The sequence below is a fragment of the Centruroides vittatus genome, unplaced genomic scaffold (assembly GCF_030686945.1).
Source record: "Centruroides vittatus isolate TY-2023 unplaced genomic scaffold, ASM3068694v2 contig_359, whole genome shotgun sequence".
NCBI classification, from domain to species: domain Eukaryota; kingdom Metazoa; phylum Arthropoda; class Arachnida; order Scorpiones; family Buthidae; genus Centruroides; species Centruroides vittatus.
In genome coordinates, this window is record NW_027122182.1 from 916,384 (window position 1) to 938,861 (window position 22,478).

Sequence of the window (22,478 nt, forward strand, 5' to 3'; positions counted from 1 at the left end):
TTTTAATCACAAATGTTTTCCGCCATTTTTAATTGATCTTCTTAGGTAATAGACGAAATTGAACCTTTCGATTTTTGTATATCGTTCAATTTCGTTCATCATAGCCATGATGGATGAGTTTCTATCGTTCGATTTCGATCATATCATATATCGTTTGTACCCATCATGGGTTCAACTAGACTCACAATGGAGCAATCAGTTGTGAGAGACAGGGTTCGACATACTCGGAACAGATCTATGAAAAATTCCTGAAGTTCCTGATCCAGACTCGAAATTGTCTCTCAGCACGGCAGACATGCCTTTGCCGCCTCGGATGTCGGGTTATCTAAAAATTCTGTAACGTGTTTATTTAAACAAAATTCTCTCGTTTTTCGCTGAGAATTTTATTTAATAATACTAAGACGCAAAAACGAAACTAGACGTAGAATAAACTAGATATTTATGATGAGGTGACGTTAATTAAAAGTGAACGTTAAAAAGTTTTGGCTGCGAAACATTGTAAAAGGACTATCGGATGATGGAGGCCGGATGGCCCCATCATCCGATAGTCCTTGTCCCCTGAGGGACCCGGGATCGAATCCGGACTCGGTCGAAAAATCCCCAGAAATTTTTCGTAGGGGGTCGGACTAGATATACCGGACCCCGTCCCTCGCCGCCCCATTATGGGCCTGGCCGAACCCATAATGGGCTTGCTAAAAGAGGTCTTCTTAGTGCCTACAGGATAGAAAGAGTAAAAAAAAAAAAAGACAAATTCTATATATTTCGTAAACGTTACAGAGATCTTTTATACTACGAATAAAATAATAGTCTATAAATATAAGTAAATAAAAATTAGTTATAATGTTGATAAATTTCATCTAAAGTGAAAAAATACAATACATTTTTAAATTAAAATAATAATAATTTTAAAAATTAGTTTGACACCAGAGGGCTACTAAGCACGATCATCATTTCGTGAAATGTCACTTATACGAGTTTGAAAGTTATATTGGAAGTTTTATATGTGACAGAATAGAAGGTAGAATTTTCTTTTTATTACGTAGACATACATTAGAATATTATGATAAGATTTAACAAGAATTTCAATGGTTCATTTAGAAAATTAAACTGATTTAATGTCATTTTACGCATTTTTAAAGCACCCAAACCTTGACATAACATACAAATAAAGTGAATTTGATTATAAGATTATAATATTAATGAAATTTACTTTAGTAAGCTTTTGTTAGGGTAGGATGTGAACTCTGAATGAAGGATTTGCCAACCTCCAGAGTTATAAACTCTTTAAGAAACAATCAATGGAACTATACCTGTACACGTGACCCATCGTGAGACATTCACCTCCGAAGGTCAGTTTTTACCGCGAACCGGTATACTGCCTATTCTCCATGCTTTACAAAGGTTGAGACAGGTGATAGCAAGCCTTGAACGATGTGCTGCATGTTGTCGTGCACTTCGGTGTGAGCCCCGTGCTCTCTAAAACTGTAAAACGTCAAGTGCTCTGTGAACTGTCGAGTGGGCTACCGAAAGCTGGCATAGTTGTGAGCTAAACGGTTAAACGTGATGGTCGTAGCGGAGCAACTCAACTTCTGATCATGTGCCACCTGGAAGTAAGCTGATTTGGGGGGGACTGTAACTCGTGAAGGGTGGCATATAGAGGTAAGGTTTCTTGATGTTTTTGCTCCTATGTGTATGGTCTACAGCACTGATAAGGTCCCAACTGCCTCGTTTGGAGGTGTAATTAATTAAGTGATGTCATTTTATAAGATTGAGACTATGAACCCAAAGTTGAGTTTTGATTAAATACTTGGCTTTATTTCCATCTTTATTTAGTTGATTTTATAAGATTTTAAAGCAGCTGAACCTTGGTGCATAACATACAAATAAAGTGAATTTGATTGACTAAAATAAATTTCTTTAATATTATAATCTAATGTATTCACAGTGTGTTCCGAGTAACCCTACCCTAGAGTTCCCTCAACAACCTTCAGTGGTTCTATGTCGATGTTTACACATTTTCTTTCCATTATTTTCACTAAAAACATTAAATGATAAAAATTTGTAGACCATACTTAAGTTATCTAACTATAAACTAAAATCAAAGTCGGGTGCATTTGGCAAACAAAAAGTATGTAGTGCTTTAGCTTGATGTTACAACACAGCACTGTGAGATTGGCTAGATGTCCTGTTGCATAAACCAGCAAGTTTAGTAGTGATTTAGAACTCCGAAGAATAACTGTAAATATTTACACGTGGTATATTTCTGTACTTTTAATTCTCTTTTGTTCTTCCACGCTTAAAGTTATGCATTATGCTGAAGATTTGTTTGATGAATTTTAAATTTATGTTTGTATTCATTTTTAAGCATGAAAGAAAAATATGTTGAACTGAAGTGCTTTAATGCAGCAGACTAAATATCTGCTTGAACAATGGTGGAATATTTCAAGAAAGTGCTGACTGAGTGACATCATGATTAGTTTAATCAACTGTTTCACTAAAGTACTACAGTGCTGCTGCTTGTTAAATGCATCCATTGAATTATTTTTCACATATTCTGTATTTCTTTAAACTGTACTTCTTGGGTTTGATAAAAATGATACTTTGGCATGGGGTTCCATAGACATTAAAAATTTGGATTTAATGTTATATAGTAAGTGATCCAGGAGTTCAGCGGCGTACCCAGGATCTGAACTAGAGGGGGACAACTCATTAGTTTCGAGGAAATGGGGAAGGACAGTGAGATTTCACCACAGATGACTCTAGTCTAGTCAAAATATTCATTATTCAAACTGATATTAAATTGATAAGTCTGTGTGTATCAATTACTACACTTCAATTTTTCTTCTAGGGAGGAGCTCCTGCCCCTCGCTGGATATGCCCTTGCAGGAGTCTTTTGAGATTGCTACAATTTGTAGTGCCAAGAATGTAAAATTTCTTTATTTTTTTTTATGGAACAGCAAACTAGGTTTTCCTTTAATGTAGTATGGATTTTTTTTATTTTTGCTTATATATATAAGCATTTATTTATAAGCAGCTGCTATGACTGCTACATCAAAAGACATCTGGATCACTCAGTATCAGAACTGAGTTACTCTGAGAATATCTTTTATTCTCTAATAGTTGTTTGAAATTTTACAATGTGTTTATAAAGCTAAGTAGGTTGATGTGCCTTCACCAACCTACTTAGTCGTTTTTAGTCTTCAATCTAAAGAGTATCTGTCTTTATGATAGTAAATTCCTGTAAGAATAATCAATGTTGTATTGCATATATACATATACAGGTTCTGATTGGACTGCAATTTGAAAAAATTGTAGACCTATGAATTCCCACTGTCAGTGAGGGCCAACAGCCAAGGTGATTAAAGACATCAGAGATCAAGTCTAGGCAGTCACCAGAAATTTTTAGGGAGTGATCTGTGTCAATGATTCTAACCAATGAAATTAGTATATATAGAAATGGAATTTATAGGTCTACAATTTTTTCAAATTGCAACCCAAAAATATTTATATTTAAAATACAAAATTGCCTTTACCTTGTTGCTAGTGATCATAAGGATGGAATATGAAGACAATTTTGTATCTTCAATATATATATTTTTATATTTTAACATAAATACCATATGCCAATTTTTAATTTTAATTAAATAACTTATGTTTGGTAAAACAATTTCTGTATTCAAGATTTTTGGATGAAGTTAGTCAGATAACTGCATAATATGTTACCTTCTTCAATTGGAAATCCAGTCTAAACCATAAAATTTGTTATTGATAACACAGGAATGCACTGGTTAACACAATGTTCTGCTTAAAAAACAGACTTCATAGAGAACAGAGCCCCCATACTATTATAATATAGAGCTGGAAAATTTGCAGCTGCCTGTATATTTTCTGTTTAAATACATAAATACTTATCATTGTGTTACTTATAGCCTATATAATTAGTAGACTATATCATGTAAGGATTTTTCTAAATACACTAGATGTTTGCTTAATGACATATTTCTCAGGATGTCATTCCTTATCTCTTACCAATGCTGGCCAACTATAGTTTAACGTGTTATACATCAAGGCATATATATATATACACATACGGGTATATATTTGTGTATGTATATACCTTGCCAGGGTTGTGATGGCCAACTGAGTGTCTTGAGTGGATGTTTCTGGCTGTGGGCGCTGATGTGTTCCCAGTCGGTGCAGTAATAACCGTCGATGGTTATATCTTAGACTTATATATGCTGGAAGAGGAGATCGGACCGAAGGTCTGGGTAGCATAACTGGAAACGTGTCCGCACGGTAAGCGAGAGTTGTGGGTTCGAGTCCCGCTTCAGGCCGATTCTTTTCTTCCAGTTTAATCTAAATTAATTAATTAAATATTATAATTATTAATTTTAATAAGAGATGGTGTCTAATGCCTAACTCTAGTGCCAAATTTATTTCTAATCTATAATCATATATCCAAAATTTAGCCCGATCATTTACGGCAGTTGTTGGTGTATTTGCTTATGATATCGGGTTTCATTTGACATGTATATTTGTTTACTTAGCATTTAATTAATAATAATATAGTCTGATATAATTCAGCAGTCATTTGGCTTAAATAACTTTAGTTTTAAATTTTAATCAATTTAAAGATATTTCTACTAGATTTTTTATTATTATTTTAACTAAAAAAACGAAATGTTATTTTACAGAACAAAATGACAAAACTTTTTCAGTGGTTAATTGGTCTATGTTTATTTGTTGGCATTTGGTTACCTTTGATAAAGAGAAGTACTGACATATTTCAAGCATATCAGCTTCATATTTGGTTGGTAAGTAAATTTTTAATTAAATAACAATGAAATTACAAATACAAGTCATGTATGAATTAATAATTAGAATAATTTTTTAAGTTATTCTGATTATAAATTATTGAAAAAAGTAGATAAGGAAAATATGCATTTGTAACAGCTGTAAAAGTAAAATCTTATTGAGTATTTAAGATAATCTAGAAATCTGTGCGTTATGAAAGATTTTAATTTGTAATGTAAAACTTATTTTATCTATTTCACCGTTACAAACAGAACAGCTTAAATATAGGTTATAAAATCTACAGATAAAATAAGAGAGAAGTATAATTTATTACATTTTAGATGAAATTCTCAGTTTATTACTGATATAAACTATATAATTATGGCAGTGGAAAATCATAAACGAACATGAAATGTTCGACGAACTAGAATTGAATACATTCATTTAATTAAGTTTAAAATTCTTCCAAGAATTATTTGATAATGATAATTTAAACTGTTAATTATTAGTAAAACTATCTATCCAAATTATATTACTTTATATATTTATTAAAAAGTTAAATTTTTAATATACTTACCGTATTTTATGGACTATAAGACGCACCTTTTTCTTCGAAAAATTGCCTCCAAAATTCAGGTGCGTCTCGTAGTCCGTAGTGTCTATAGGTACTTTTTTTAAAAATTGCTTAAAAATTAAGGTGCGTCTTATAGTCCGTAAAATATGGTAATTAAAAATTGTTAAAATTCAATTAGCATTTAATTCTTAAATTTTTTTTTATTTCAGATCCCTGTATATTGTTTAGCATTATTTGGAGTAAGTATTATTTTTAATAATAAATAAGACTGAGAATGAGAAATTCAGTTTCTTTAATAAAAAATTATAGAATAAATATAGAATATTTATAGAATAATATAGAATAAATTATAGAATAAATGTTTTGAGTTTGCGTAACAAAAATCACCTTATTTATCTATTCTAAATTCATACAGAGATGATACGATTATATCATAAACAATAATTTTTTTATATTGTTGATCAAGTTTATTTTGAATAATTCTTAGTTCAATCATTTTTATATATCTTCTATTATATTTCTTCAAAGACGAATTATTCACTTTAAGCATAGTTGATAAATAATTTATTCACTAGTCATTCGATCATTTCTTTATATAGACAAAAATAGTCAATATATTGACTACGACCATTTTTTTAAATCTGAAATGTAAAGTGAGTGATGAAGTATTTTGGCTAGATGATCAAGAATTTTATGAGCAACAGAACTCTAATTATATGTCAGTAGGTTAGTTCATGTTTTGTTTTATGGCTTAAAACAAAAGTTTCAGTGATGTATTCAAATATTCAAATAGCACCATAGAATACAGGCATACCTCGATTAACATTACCTCTGGTAATGAAACCTTGATATAATGAAGTCCACAATTTCCAGCCCCATTTAACATAAAAGTATTAAAATTTTAAGATCAATGCCAGTACGTCAACTGATTGCCACATGACTGCAACTTGTCACAAACTTCGAGTTATAAGTGTGTCCATCTTAACAGTTTCGCATCGTTGCAGTAATTTAGTCATTGCGTACACTTTGTAAGGTGTGTTTCAGTGTGGTGTACTGAAATAAATGAGATATGAAGAAAAGAATAAATTGCACTAGAAGAAGAAAATGACACTCGATAGATTAGAAATGAAGGTGGCTCAATCAATAGGTTTTTAAAATCTGGACGAAGAGAATGTATGAAATTTATTAAAGGCAAAGATAATTGTTTTTCAGTGGAAGATTTAGAAAAACTTGTTAACAATGAAGCAAAAGAAAGCATGAAGACAGAATTTAAAAAGTCTCTAGCAAAAGTGTGTTAGCAACCAAATATTTAAAAAGATGTTTGAATGACATTGAAAATGATCATGATTTAGAAGTGTTGTTGGGTGATCAGTGTTAATTGCAATAAATCTACAGGTAATTGTTAAATGAAAGAGGGGGGGAAAAGCATAAACAATCAACTTTAGATTCCTATTTTAAAATGTGATTTTATACTTGTTTGGAATATGATATTGACTTTTTTTTTAAAAAAAAAAGTTTTATTAAATAAGAATTCTTTATGTAAGAACATATTTCTATTAAGGCTATAGTATTTTTACCTTTTTGCTTAACAAAGTAATTTCATGGAATGCATCCTCTGCTGATGGAGGTATGTTGTCTTTATTTTTGAAAAACTGTTTCTTTATTTGAATCAGTTATGATCTGACAATGAGGTGAAATTTCTCAAAAAAACGTTTAATTTTGATTGATAGTCTTGTACATCTGAACAGGTGTAAGAGATGGATCATTTGTTTAAAAATAATCCAACTTGAGAATTTTAAACTTAAACTAAAAGCAAGAAGGAGAAATGTTTTTCTCAGAATAAATGTTAATTCACTATCATTTTTTATTTATGAAAATCAGAATATTCTTACCAATACAAATTTAAATTGTAGGTTAATAATGTAAAATATTTTAAATTAAACCATTCATTCTTAGTACCTTAGTAGATGTTTGTTAATCTGACAAGTACAGAACCAGAGTGGTGTCAAACTACTAGGAATTTTTGTGTTTTGCTAAATTTGATAAGTTTTTTTCAATCTGAAAATGCAGATATTACTGTTGACTTCGTAACAGAGCATGCTGCCATTACTTCCAATTTTTTATGTACACTCTTTAATCAATCCAAAGATTATGACCAGATGGCCAAGCAGTTAAAACAGCACTCTACTTCTCTGGGAGACTAAGAACAAATCCAGACAGGTTGAAAAACTCCAGAAACTTTTCAGGAGTATGGTCCATCTGGATGTGTCAAACTCTGTACCTGGCCACCCAGCCAAATCCATAAATAGTAAACTAGAAAAGGCCCTGTTAGTGTCCACAGGGCAAAAATGATATAATGCATGTTGAGATGTACTTTGTTAAGATTGATTGAAAAACTTGCAAAACTGTCAATGAATGCACTGTTGCACAGAACCAACATTTGCAATGACTCATGTGCATATATTTATTTTCCAGATATGCACTGTATTTTTGTATGGGATCTTTAGTGAACCATATGTCCAAACAAATTCTAGTTCGTTAAATACTAGCACGCCAGATTACTATCGGACAATTCTGGTTTATCAGCGAATTTTCAGAGGGTTACCAGTACAGTTATTGAGTATTGAATTAATAAACTTCTACTGTCTATGTTAATTTTTGACAAGCCTGTCTCATCTATAAAATCATGTTGCTGTCAACGGCATGGACACCTTAGAGATATGGTGTACATGTCAGGAGTTGCAATTTGGCACAGAGTATTTGGTGCCCAAATCATGCACACACAAAAAAAACTAGATTTGTAGGTGCTCGGGAGACTGAGAACCAAGTCAAAATAAAATACAAAATGGCGACACTGTTCACTGTTTCTATAAACAAGCACGAGTGCAAGATTTGCACTTGCATTGTTCGCCAACTGAAACAACAAACAAATGCAAATGCAATGTAGAAGTAGTAGCGCCGTCTGTCACCTTCAGATAGAACTTGCAAACAGGTGGCAACTGGCACACACCTCAACACATGCATTGGGAAGTTTGAAATGCAAACATTGCGAAATCAAATTTTGACACGTATTCTCTTGCTCTTGATGTTTCAATTTTCGTGTGTGTTGCTGACACCTCATTCGGATCCCTTTGACCCATTAAGTTCACCAAAAATGCCTTGTGGTCGTGGCCAGTGAAGTTTGAATGATCACACTCAAAACCAGTGATACCAAAGAAGATTGGAGAATGACAATGAGACCCACCGTGAGTGTCAAAGTAATCCCACTTACCATAGCCAAGAACAGGCCCACGACAACGCATGCAACCCATCGTAACCACGACAGCAACAAAGCCCACTGTAATCTATGCCAGGACTCTACAATCTCTTTTCCTTAGAAAATGGTGCACAGTCGAGCCCCGAGTCTCTGACACACAGTCTCGTCCCAAAAATGGCTTTGCCATTTTACTTGTTATTGTTAATTACTCAACAAACTCCATTTTATTATTAGTTTTCAATTTAAAAAATCTTGTTAATGTAAATATAAGTTTTTGTGATTTAATCTGCATTATTTTATCACCAGGATATTATTAAATAGGTTAGTTGTTAGATTTGTTTAATAAAATTGTTTTGAGATGAATGATAATGTTATTGTAACACACAATAGATAGAAGTGAATTTTAAAATTCTGGAGAAACTTTTCCATTTATTTCAGATTGAAATTACATAGATAATTAGAATACCTTACTATAATATTTCTGTAAATTGATTGCTTATTTCAATTTTATTAATTGTTACAAATAATTCTTTTCTTGTACAATAAACATTATTAATAATTAATTATTCATTTAATAAATAAATATTGCAGTTATTGAATTTCATTAAAATGTTTTCATTTTAATGTCTTCAAGTTTTAAAATGACAAATCTGCTGAAAAAAATCTCAAAACAGAATTTATTAACTTAATAACCTTGAAAAATTTTGTTAACTTTTATAATTAACAAAATTTTTCAAGGTTATGTAATAATTTTTAATGGTAAATTCTTATACAAAATAATTATACTGTATATAACTTTTTAAAAATTTTATGTAATTTTCTAACAAATATTTAAAATATTTGTCGTCATAGTTTGCATCATTAGGAATCATCATTCATAGAGTATACACTTTTAACGATTGTCCAAATGCTGCGGCGGAATTAAAAAAGGTTTGTAACTTATTGTTTCTATATTTAAATTGCAGTGACGACGTACACATATTAAACACAAATGTGAATTTTTAAAGTGATCTTTCTAATTGCTCTTGCAGATGTTTTGATAATGATAGAAGAAATTTTAGAGTTAAGTCACTAAATTGTTAGTGTAATATAATGCAAATCTGATGAAACTTCTATTTTTAAAATAGAAAAATTTACTGAATAAATTTAATCTGTTATGGCTAAATTAATCGACGTGTCTTTAACGAGTGCAGTTTAAATAATGCTAGCATTTTCAACCCTTTTCGTCCATATTAACCTCTTATTACTTATTTAATGTTTAAATAATAAATTTCTGCTACACAAAATAATTTTTTGCAAAAATTTATTAACTCGATTAATTTGAATTATTGAACAATTCAAATCTTCCGTTATTTCTTTTCAAATTTGTCATTCAATTGGTGTTAAAAATACAGTGAATTTGGATTTTTTAGTATAAATTTGGATAATTCTAAGTTAGTGTATTTTGAATAAGAAACATAAAGTAGTATAGTTAATTGATTTATGAAAATACATGCATTTTGAGGTCCTAAATACACATTCTATAATCCCTAGTGTGAGGAAAATTGTTGCATTTCAGTTAATTTAGTGACAATTAAGTCAAGGTATACATCATAAAAGCATAGCTAAATAGTTCCGTGCGCACATTCTGCACTTATTAGATCTTTAAGAAAGAAAAGCAAAGTAAAATGTTATAAATTTGCAGAAAACTAATTTGAATTATAAAAAAATTCAAATAATCTATGGTTTGATAATTAAAATGCTTTGGATTACCCATATTCAAATTTAAAAATCTTTATTTTACTTCTCTGTAACAATTGTGATGTTTTGTAAAATTTTAGATACAAATATACTTGAATAATATTTGTCTTATATCTTGAGATTTTAGATAAACACAAAAATTGTAGTAGAAAATATATACAGTAGAACTTCCATTTAGTCAAATTTCTAAATACAATGAATAATTTTCTATTTAACAAATTTTTTCAACATAATAAAATGTATTCTTTGCTATCTAGGTAATTTTATTTTATTGGAAATATTCTTTATTTTTAAATAAGTGAATGTGAAAGAAAAACCTTAACAAATTAAACTGTCTTTCTCCAACCTCATCTTGAAACTGCAAGGCCTGTCTTATTGTCCAGAATGCCACAAAAATTTTATTATTCAAGTTTGCTGACAGGTGTGTTCTCTTTGGTAAATCATAAATTCGAACATCATATTCGTGTAGCCTCTTATTTTCACATCACTCTCAACAACAACTTCCAAGAAATGTTATTTACTATGCATCCAGAATTATTCTTTCTGACAAATTCGATCTTTTATTTTGTAAAATATAACCAATCTAACGCAAAATTCGACTAGAAAATTTCATAAAATGGAAGTTTTACTGTACGTAAGAAATCTGTTCACTTATTTATCAGCTATTGAAATGCCTAATTATGTAATTTCAAGCTATAATTACTTTAATGCAGGAAATAAATGAAGCCAGAGAAGATCTCAAAAAAAGAGGATTCATGTTTGATGGATAAATATTGTAATGATTCAAGGAAAGAAAAAAAAATCCATTCCAAAATTTGTTATAAATCCAGTTTTTAATAAAATTGAATAAAAATTACATAATAAAACTTATATATTAGTAATATTATTTGCAAAATTTCCAAAAGATTTATAATTTTTCTTGAAACTTTTAAACTTACAAAAAACACATTTTATGTAAAAACAATTTAGAAATAATCCTGTTTGAAAAAATTAAATTAGACATACATAGAAAAATCTCTGAACGTTTAAGTTCGAATTTATTCTGACAATAGTAATAATATTTGATAGAACAATAGAATTATGTCTACATGATTAATATTACTTCCTTAAGCAAACTATGTACTAGATAATTTAAGGAATTCTTAAAATCATTTATGTAAGCTTAACTCTATACAGTATGAATTAATCTACGGTGTGTAATGGATACATTAAAGTGATAAATCTCTAGAACTGTACTTGAAAATTACATCAGTCTATTGTAGAATTAAGTTTTTATAATATAAATGTCCTTAAAATTTGAATTTTATCACAATGAATGGATTCAGTTAAACTTTTAGCTTCATGTAAATATATGGAATATATAAAGTTATTGATTTCAGCAAGACAAAAAATATGAATCTACATTATCTGATTTAGGAGAGGTGTTTTTTAGTTCATTTATGATGAACGTAGCTTACTATTTTATATGTGAAAAATTTAAATAGGGATTAAATTCTATATCATAAATCCCTTATTAATATCACATTATTTGCAGCCGTCACTAAACTTATCGGTGCCTTTTATCGCTATCTTTGGTTCTACACAGAAATTTCTTATATTTAATAAGTTACCATCAATACGTCATAGATACAAAAATCATTTAATCGAGAATAAACTAAATTTTTACTTCTTAAAATTTTCTTGCACCAAAATCGTTATCGTTTTTTGAAATTTAATTCTTTCCATTGCTTCAAATATAAAATGTTATTACATTTGGCACAATAAATGTTACAAAATTTTTAATCAATACTTTTACATTCAAAATGAGCAATTCTTTTTTTATGTAAATTTATTTAAAAATTATAATGAATTAGTTTTCTTAATGGTAAAATACAGGATTTTATAATTGATACATCTCGTTTACTTTTAAGGCCATTTACGCTATTGCTCATTATTTAATTACTCATCAGACACACTTTGATCATCAAAAATATTCAGGATTAAATTGATTCCCTTGTTTTGAACATGTTCATTTAATATATATATCGATTAAAGAGAATAATTCTAGTCAGAATGTTTGGATACGTTTCATTTGTACAAATCTTAAAATTTGTATTGTTGGAAAATATTGTATTTTTTGAAAATACAAAATCAAGAATATGAAAATTCATTAGTTATATTGAAAGATAATCTTAGAATTTATATATATATTAAATATATTTCATGATTATTTATTTGTCATAAAATTGGGTATCTTGAATATACATAATTTAGTAATATTGTGAATAATTCTATGGTAATATTCATAGTATTTTTGATCAAATATGATTGTCTGTAAAAAATGAGTTTGAAATTGTAATTTTTATTAAGATAAAACTCTCTTTAAAAAAATGCAATCATAAAATAAACTTCCAAAATCCCACATTATCCAATAAAAAACATCATAATTCAAGTATTTTAGTAAGGCACAAATGCTAAAAAGAAATATAGTATGAACATAAAATCTTAATATATACAAATATTTAAATTTAAAAAATATATATACACAAAATAACTGAATTATAGGGGAAAACTAAGTAAACTGATTGTGCGATCCTAATCTTAAAGGATTATCTAGTTGAAAGAATAGATTAACATTTTATGCCTTTATATATATATATTACACTTATTTATATAAATAAGGAGAGAAAATAATTTTCTAATATGATTTCAACAATAATTTCATATAGACTCGGACAACGGACTGCTTAATACATGAATCCGAAATTTGCGTGTTGAATATACCTGATTTTATAAGTATATCCCTGATTGTGTTTACAAAACTATAGAAGAAAACAGTTCACTCATTAAATCAAACAGCTTAAGAATATCTGTGGAATGTCATTTAAGATCTATAAATTTATATCTTTGACTGTTCTATTGTCAGAGAATGGAGTAGCAATCACTGTCGCTTCAAATCAATGCCTTGTAAGCTTTTGATGAATATTAACAGATTTGTAAAAATCTGTGAAGTGAAATTCTATTAAACGAGAAACTTGAAATTGGGCAAAACGAGCCTCTATCAGCAATTTGAAAAATATTATCATAAACTAAATGAAATGTAATGATGAGGATTAGCATTATGCCATTGGTTAGACTACACATTCAAACAATCTATCACAGTGGATTTGAGGCAATATTCATGTATAATTATCTACTGTAGTTAAGTTGACTAGAGAATTAAATTCTGGATCCTTATAGAATCATAGCAGAAGTTTCTGCTCAACAAATTTGATAAAAATAATTATCTATTTTTTGCCAAATTCAAATGAGATCAAGCTTTAACAAGATTATTAATAGAGCAATATATGTATATATAAATTCTTGGAAATGAAGAATATATTTCAATTGAAAATTGTAAAAACAAGGCACAAAAGTTGAAAGAATTCAGGCACTAAACAATTCAAATGAATAGAGAATTATGCAAAAATGTACTATAAAACCTGTATGGCACTAAAATAATATGTAGAATTGCTGTGTTTTGTTATGATAATTTACATGTTTACTGTCGTGAGAGTAATACCTGAATGTATACTAAACTTATTTTGCATATATTATACGTTCACAACAGACTTGCATCATCAAAATTAATTTGTTTTAAAATTTGAATACTTATTTAAATAGCCTGTTTAAAATGCTGGCTTATTGTAGATGTGAATGAAATTTTTATAAAGCAATACTGTTAATATTCGGTAACAGAATTTAGAACAGAAATGAAAAATAATTATGTTATTAATGACAATTTGATTAATATAAAATGGAATGTACAACGTAAGATTTTTAAATGATATGTTAAAATTAAATCTTTTAACTTTTCACTTCTGTTTAAATTCTGCTATTATTCAATTATATATATTAAATGTTCCCATGTTTTTCATTTGATGAAAAACATTTACGACTGACAACATTGAATTCGAGAACCTATAGAGGTCGTGTTCAATGATAAGTTTTTATTTTCTTGCATTTTGATATGACCTGACGTATCGTAAATATATTTCATTGTCGTCGCCAGAGTTACGAAAGCCTGTTCTACGTTGGTGTCTTCTTTTGCACTAGTTTCTATTGCTGCTGTGAACTGTGGTATCTGATGAACTAGAAATTCTGCTTCTTCGGTTGCTACTTCACGAAGTGCTTCCATATCACATTTATTGCCTGAAATTTCAAACATATAAATTATGTCCAAACTACTGGAATAATGATGTGATATAAATTAATCCTTAAGATGATGATATCAAATTGTAAATTGTAGCTCTGTTTTTTAAGTTACAACACTAAAAACCAAAAACTTAAATTACAACTTATTATATCTATAATCCTATTTATTTAATAGACTTCTTAAATAGACAAACAGATGTATGTATATGGTTGAACTTGTCTATCTCAAATCTTGTGGGAACAAGAAAAAAATTCGAGATATAGTGGTTCCTACAGAGTAAACAGTAATAGGTTCAATTAGAGGTATGGTATTTTATTAATACAATAGCAAGTGAGGTAAATATCTGTATTAGGTATAAATAAAACATTTCTGACATATCTTAATAGAAGTAGTTTGTCAATAGTTTCTAATGCCTGTCTTATTTTAATCAATAAGACACAAACCAAACTTGTAGCCTTAGCCCATCAAGTGGATAAAACCACTGAACACAGGTCATGGATTTGCACCTGGCCACATGGAGTTTTCTTCACATTTTTAACATCTAAACAGGTGCCAGTTTCCCATAGAAAGTCCTCCTAGCATGTATCTCGTGTTGCATTGCCATAAACAAATTAATCAAACCGAACTTGTAGCCAATTGGAAAAAAACATCATTAACTGCAATTATGTACTGTATTGCAAAAGATGTTTTGTAGCTACAATTTATACCATCAAAAAAGTTACTGAGCTTTGAAACTGTCACTGACACTTCAGTCCATAATTTGAGACAGCAGTTTTGAAAGAAAATTATTTTAGATAAACATTGAAGATATATTGAATTTAGGATCAAAATGCAGAGAAAAAAAAATAAATTTTGAGATAGACAGGTTCAACTGTATATATTTTTAACTCTGCTCTATGGATATTAAAAGGGCTTTTTCTCCATACTCATCATGGATTTGACCAGACCCATAAAAGCAGTATATTGGATCAAACAAACCACTCAAAGATTTCCAAAGTTGAAAACTTAATCATGAACTCCAAAATGACAGGCTGATTAACAGCCAAAAAATATAAACATATCAAATTTTATTATATAAAAACTGCTTACTATATACAATATATTATTTATGTATCATTTTTATATGTGAAATTGTTACAAAACTAAAACCAATTTTTAAAGATTAACTCACCCACTAATAAAAGTGGAATGTCGGGTGCAGTAAAACGTCGAACTTCTTCCACCCAGTGTTGAATGCTTTCAAAGGTAGCGCGCTTTGTGATATCGTAGACAATTATAACACCATTTGCACTACGATAATAACTTTGAGTGATAGTACGAAACCTCTCCTGTCCGGCAGTATCCCAGATTTGGAGCTGTAAAATATATTTAATAAATTAAGCATAATATAAAAGCATATTACACATATCATATGATAAAAAGTTAATAGATTATCTGCACTTGTGTTTGTGTTCATCTACTATGAGATGAGGATATACTGGCAAGAGAAGTACTCAAGAAATAAGTTAATGCACTTATTTGAAAGATGAAAGATTCCTACCTTGAATATCAGTACTGATTTCAAGATATTAACTATTTTTGTTTGTTTTAAAATTGCACATGATTTTTCAGACTGGATTTTTATTGTTACTAGTTTATGTTTAATTTCTATCCAACATCCAAGTGCCTACAAAATAGCTAGTGTAAATTTTTTTAATATTCAGATCACAAATTTCATAGTCATTATATTAAGAAATTAAACGATTTATAAGTAATAAATTTTTTATCAGAAAAAATTTTAGATGAAAATTAAGTTTATATCTTATTTAATTATGATTATGAAATATTTTAAATATTCTCAATGAAGACATCCAAGCATTGCATGAACATAATTTCCTTCAATTATAATCCCTCTTCTTCATGCAAGCAATCGTAAGCATTGTATATGATTGTAAAAGTGAGATGAAGCCAGAAGCACTCAACCTAAAAGGTCCTTTGTGCATTGTATTGACATTTCCTTCTAAATTATTTAAGATTGTGTGCATCTACCTTCTTTCTATGCACATTACAATAAGGGGAAAAAAACTAAATACAATTATTTTATAATATCAATTTGATATAATACAAAAATTAATATTTATGACTTTGAAATTAAAAAAAAACAATAGAATACTATAAATCAGAAAACATTTATAGTATTCTATAATAAGAAATTTCTTAATCAATATATAACTAACAGTTTTTACATGTAAAAAAAACAAAAACTGTATAAATATTCAAACTGTACAGACACAGATATTATTATTGATAAAATTTTTGTGTTATTAAGTATGTTTAAAAATATTAACTGAATCCTGTGTCCCTCAGAAAGGTGCTCCATGAGGGTGGTGCCATACTGAAGTTTCATTTTATTAATAAGTAGTATTATGTAATGAGAAGATGTATTATATATATATATATATAACACGTTTTATAAAATTTTCTTAACTTATAAATTTCTCAATATTAAATCTGACAATACATGTAATATTGTTTCATTTAGTTTTTATAGAGATTTTCGGAATAATTTCTCTAGATATAAAGTATATAATTGGGAGACAAAAAATATGTCGAAAAGTACAAAAATAAAATTAAACAATCTTAGTATACTAATTTAGTATACTAAGATTGTTTAATTTTATTTTTAGTGAGGTTGAGGCTGAAGTTTTAAATGTGAAAACGTGTATGTCGGATGTTCAGCGCTGCTTTCCTGTAAACCTAGAAGTTTGACAATGGTGATTGGAATGTCAAGCATGATTCCACTGACTTTCCAACTGATTCAACCTATTAAATGAGTTATGTACCCGATGAGACAATGTATAGTCTCAAAAAAATTAATCTAATAAACCACTGATTTATTGAACCTTTTAGTGTTTTAAGATTAATTTTGTCCAAACAAATGGAGTCATCCATTACTTAGACAGACATTAAAAAGTTTAAAGTGATTTTAGAATTTTTACTTCATGAATCCAAATGTTGATACATATAATTCTATACACTTATCGGGCTTTGTGATGTTTGTTATACTTATATATACCTCGCCAGGTAAAACATTAGCTGGCCAAATGCCACAGTGGAGGTGTAGGAGTCATCTCCAGCCGGCACTGTGATTAACCGCGTAAGGTTATATCCAAATTTAAATACATCTGGAAGCGAAGGATTGCTCGGAGTCTGGGTGATACAACTAGCAAGCGCACCACACGGTAAGCAGAGGCTGCAGGTTTACATCCTGCCCTGGGTCAGTTTTTTTCTTCCAGATGGTTCTAAATTATTAATTTAGTTAAGAGATGGCACCTAACGTCTACCTCTAGTAGCAAATTACTTTGTATTAATTATTTAAATTAGCGGAATTATAGCTTGATTATTTAGGCAATCATTTGGTGATATAGCTATACATATAATTAGTGGAATTTTATAATTAGAAATGAAAACTTCTGCTGCTTTTGATGACTTTGTCATATTAAGGTATTTTTACAGTAAGTATAACAAATACCAAAAAAAAAACTGTATTTTATAATATGCTTAAATTTAAAAAACTGTAATAAAGTCAATTAAATTTCACTGTTTTATAATTTGCATAATTTCTCCTTTAAGCTGTTTAAAATTCTAATTTAAAATTGAATTTTCGTAAATTAAATGGAACAATAAGACTAAATTACAAATCAATAAATGGATTATTATTGATCGGACTTCTGTATAATTAAATACTCTACATATTTATTAGAGATATTGTCATTATCAATTGATTAAAACAGTCATGCATAAAACAGGATGTCCTACCCGACGTTCTTATAATAAAATTTTTATTTTACGTTATGTTATCAACAAGTTTTTATATTATTTTTCGCAACAATTACTTAAAATTTGACAATATCACGTATATAATAATTTTTTTTTACTTTGATAAATGGTTAGAAAATATATTAAGTAAATGGAAATTTTGTTATGTGAATTCAGACAAGAAAAATTGAAAATGTTTTTGGAATTTTTATGATTCTATATCAGTTTAGAATTCTTAAGAGTAAACAGATATTTAATTTTTATTATAAGAAGAAATTAAAATAAAAGGATAAATGCTAAGAGTAGAACTCCTTGATAATGAATATAATCTGTAAAATTCTACAGATCCTGGCTAATCGGATATATAAATGTTTCTATAAAAATAAAAATTACATAGATCTCACTTTCGGTTTAAAATAAATGAAAAACTATCGGTGGTATGTATGCATGCATGTATGTATATAATACATACGTCAGTACGGCGGCAAATACGTTAATCAACTTAAAAATATTATACTGTGATTGTCGTCAATATTTAAAGAATTTAGTATTTTTCATTTCTATTTTTCATTTACGACAATAATTAATCATGTAATTTTATAGCAGAAAATTATTTAATGTGAAATATCCAATTAGGTGCAAGTAAAGTTTTTATGTGATCAAAATACATTAATTTTACAACTTAAGTACTGGTAGATTTTAATGAACTGACTGAACTTGCCATTTATTAAAAATTCATGTGTATAGTCATTAAATTATTTTTAAACGTAGAGAGAAATTATCGAAGTGTTGAAGATAGATTATTAGGCCAAGAATAAACGAATTAATATAGATCATACGTTAATCTATAGCAAAACATTGAGATAAATATCATGTTAAAAGTCAAGCTATTATATTCAGTTTGCTTTCTTACAGAAAAATAAAAACCTCCAGTTATTTTCTATTTTATTTCTGCATAAAATACAAAAGATATATTGTTTATAAGTACAGTATGACTACGATTTATCTGAAATTCATCTCCATAATCAGGAATTTGGTTAAATCTAAGCTGATCATTGGTTTCTATTTATTTTCCTTCCTTTAAAGAACGCAAAGATACTCAATTATGATTAGGTCAAATCCGAAGCGATGCAAAGAGACAATCAATACCACTTCTCTTTTATTTCGTTTTCATGTTTGGAGATGGTCTTTAGAGAAATTCAAAAAACAAATCTGCTTATAGTGGAAAGAGGCTAAAAGCTTTGACTTTTATAAATCATAAGATGATTTAAATAACTACTTTAAGATAAGAAACAGTACAACATACATCATAATATATTAAATCTTAAAATTTGAAATTTTTAACCAAATTTCTTATTCGTGAATACAATTAAATTATTAGAAATATTTAATCTTTGTTAACTATCTCCACAAAGTGTCATAAGTAGATAACATATGATAAGATCATAAAACTTCATAAATATGTCATATATATTTATTGACATGAAAAAGTGCATACCAAGAGACAAAGACATGCCTCTTTCAAGCACTGTAAGCTAGTATAAACGTCAGTTAATACAACTTAGTAGAACAGAATAGACAATACATTAATTATAAACAATCAAAAGTATAATGGTGATACAGTAGTAACATAAGATGCTAGCATACAATAATATATGAGTTATATAAGTTCTTTGTATTAACTTACATAACTCGTATGTAGATATCGATGCGAATAACAACTGCACAATCCATTTTAATACACTATAATCAACTCGTGTATACCAAACAATTTATTTTCATTGTACTGTATAACAATATTCTGTATACGCTATATTTATTTTTTACGAAATTACATAAACATACAAATGAGTTCATTGCTTTTATATGTCATCTTTCAAAGAATTCCAAACTTTGACACTGTTATAATTGATATTTGACCAACGGATAATCTGAATTTTGATAAATGAAGACTTTAAAAACCTATAAAAAATGGATCTGGTATATTTATCTGGAGTAAAACAATTATATATTGCGGAATTTTCATCATCACGATTGAAAATGTATTTATATAGATTATCAACAGGAGAAAATTTATTCAAATTTAGTAATTTTCTAATAAAGATGTGGCACTTTTCAGTTTGGATAGTTTAAAACCAGATTTTCCCCAAAGTTCAATTCTATAATGCAATTTTGGTTTCGTAATTGCCTTGTATAGATGCATGATCTATCTAATATAATATTTTAATTTAGAAATAATAAGACCAATAAAGCAAAATGAAGAAGTAATCAAAGTATTAATATGAGTAGACTAAGTCAAATTAAGATCTATGGTTAAGACGAGATAATTTATACTAAACAAACTATATTTTTATTATTTCCTAAAAATATTAAAACTTCCAGATCGGAAGGAAGAGTGTCTTTTATTAGAAAATGTTTTATAACAAACAAAATTAAACAGTATTTATTAAAATTTCTGCTATCTACAGAGAATTACGTTCAAATTACACCAATCAAATTAAAGTAAATACATTAAGCAGCCTACAAACTGCTCGAAATAACAAGACATTTCGGATAATCAATATAAATATCTTGATATCTGATAATTCTTTCTAGTTATTTTTGATATTATTTGAGTATAATTTAAATCTAAATCATTAAAATCAAAATTATACAAATTTATCCAAGTAATAAAATTATAATTTTTGACTTTATAATGCAGACTAAGGTTTTTTTTGAACAAAAAATAATTTTCGTTGGGGGGAAAAACTGATAATTTTGTTATATCATTTGCCGAAGCGAAGCACTTTTACATAAAAATACACAATAAATTAACAAGGTTACGAAAACTTGGTTATTTATTAAAATGATTCAAGTTCGTTAATGCTAAATCAAGTTTTTATGGAGTCAAATAGATCACTTTTTACTTCGGAATTAAGTGTTTTTTTGAATATCTTCCATCATCAGATTCCACCGTTATAAAGATCAGAACACGAAAAACATTTAATTTCGAAATAAAACGATCTATTGGACTCCAAAACTCGATTTAGCATTAACGAGCTTCAGTTTATAGCTTGGAGATCATCACGAAGAATATTAAAATGACTTTTTCTAACAGAATAATTAAGCAGACATTCGTGATACTTGACTAACTACTAACAAAATTCGTGGAATGACAAACATTAACATGTAAATAGTTATTGATATTTGTAAACAATTAACAATGATCCCAACCTTTTTGCATACAATCCAAACAGTACAATTACACCTCTGTATCAGATGGCTAGAACTTTAGGAACAAAAAAGTCAAAGGAATCACATCTCTACATGCAATACAGCATCCCGAAATCAGCCTACTTCCAGGTTTCGCACCATCAGTTGTGTCACTCCATTAAGACTATTGTATTCAATTATTCAGCCTACACTATTATACCAGCTTCGAGTACTCGACCATTCGCGGAGTACTTGATTTCGTATTGTTTTACGGGGTGCGGGAACTTGTCCCCACGCATATGGACCGTCTGCCACAACTCACCGTCCGCAGTATAGCAGTTCGTAGTAAAAACTAACCTTTGAAGGGTCACGCATACCATTCCTTTGACATTTTTGTTCCTACGAGTATGCTCTACAGCTCTGTTAAGGTCCCAAACGTCTCATTCGGAACTTGAATTGACCCTATTAAATTTCATTTATGTAAGTAAAACAGTTACATCACCTACAACAGTGAAAGTTACTTTTAGTTACTTTGTTTACGTACTCGTATATACGTCATTTAACTAAAAGTAACTCCTACCGCTAAATTACACATTGCTTAATTATTCACGTTAGACGCACGAAGACGATCGGAATTTAAGTTTTTGGAGGGGGATTTTAATAATAAAAAAAGCCATGTTCTACAGATAAGATTATAAACTCGTAAATCATTTTACCTTTATTCTTTTCCCTTCGATAGTTAAGGTTTTCATAGCGAAATCGACCCCTATCGTGTTCCCGTAGCGTTGAACGTAAGTCCCGGAACGAAACCTGTGTACGACGCAAGTCTTGCCCACTCCGCAATCTCCGATCAAAACAATTTTGAATAAAAAATCGAAATTTTCGTCATCATTCATATTTGCTTCTTATGACATACACACAGACCGACTCTCATTCCAAACCACCAACGA

General features: G+C 28.9%; 2 protein-coding genes across 2 annotated transcripts; one reads left to right on the plus strand and one right to left on the minus strand.

The window, feature by feature from the left end:
- The first annotated feature begins 932 nt into the window (after positions 1 to 932).
- Dpm3 (Dolichyl-phosphate mannosyltransferase subunit 3) lies at positions 933 to 11,234 on the plus strand. The gene is made up of 5 exons (XM_067269892.1): positions 933 to 1,018; positions 4,695 to 4,814; positions 5,578 to 5,607; positions 9,477 to 9,554; positions 11,078 to 11,234. Exons 2-5 carry the CDS (start codon positions 4,701 to 4,703, stop codon positions 11,132 to 11,134), a joined length of 279 nt encoding a protein of 92 aa, XP_067125993.1. The 5' UTR covers positions 933 to 1,018; positions 4,695 to 4,700; the 3' UTR covers positions 11,135 to 11,234.
- Positions 11,235 to 11,323: 89 nt separating this feature from the next.
- Positions 11,324 to 22,478, minus strand: Rab19 (RAS oncogene family member Rab19). The gene is made up of 3 exons (XM_067269890.1): positions 22,245 to 22,478; positions 15,710 to 15,893; positions 11,324 to 14,534 (listed from the first exon to the last, which is right to left on the minus strand). Exons 1-3 carry the CDS (start codon positions 22,422 to 22,424, stop codon positions 14,275 to 14,277), a joined length of 624 nt encoding a protein of 207 aa, XP_067125991.1. The 5' UTR covers positions 22,425 to 22,478; the 3' UTR covers positions 11,324 to 14,274.

Coding starts and splice junctions, on each gene's coding strand:
- Dpm3 (XM_067269892.1), top strand. CDS start 4,701: ATGACAAAACTTTTTCAGTGGTTAATTGGTCTATGTTTATTTGTTGGC. Junction 5,608..9,476: donor ATTGTTTAGCATTATTTGGA/GTAAGTATTATT, acceptor TTGTCGTCATAG/TTTGCATCATTAGGAATCAT. Junction 9,555..11,077: donor CTGCGGCGGAATTAAAAAAG/GTTTGTAACTTA, acceptor ACTTTAATGCAG/GAAATAAATGAAGCCAGAGA.
- Rab19 (XM_067269890.1), bottom strand. CDS start 22,424: ATGAATGATGACGAAAATTTCGATTTTTTATTCAAAATTGTTTTGATC. Junction 15,894..22,244: donor TCGAAGGGAAAAGAATAAAG/GTAAAATGATTT, acceptor TATATTTTACAG/CTCCAAATCTGGGATACTGC. Junction 14,535..15,709: donor CATTCCACTTTTATTAGTGG/GTGAGTTAATCT, acceptor TTGAAATTTCAG/GCAATAAATGTGATATGGAA.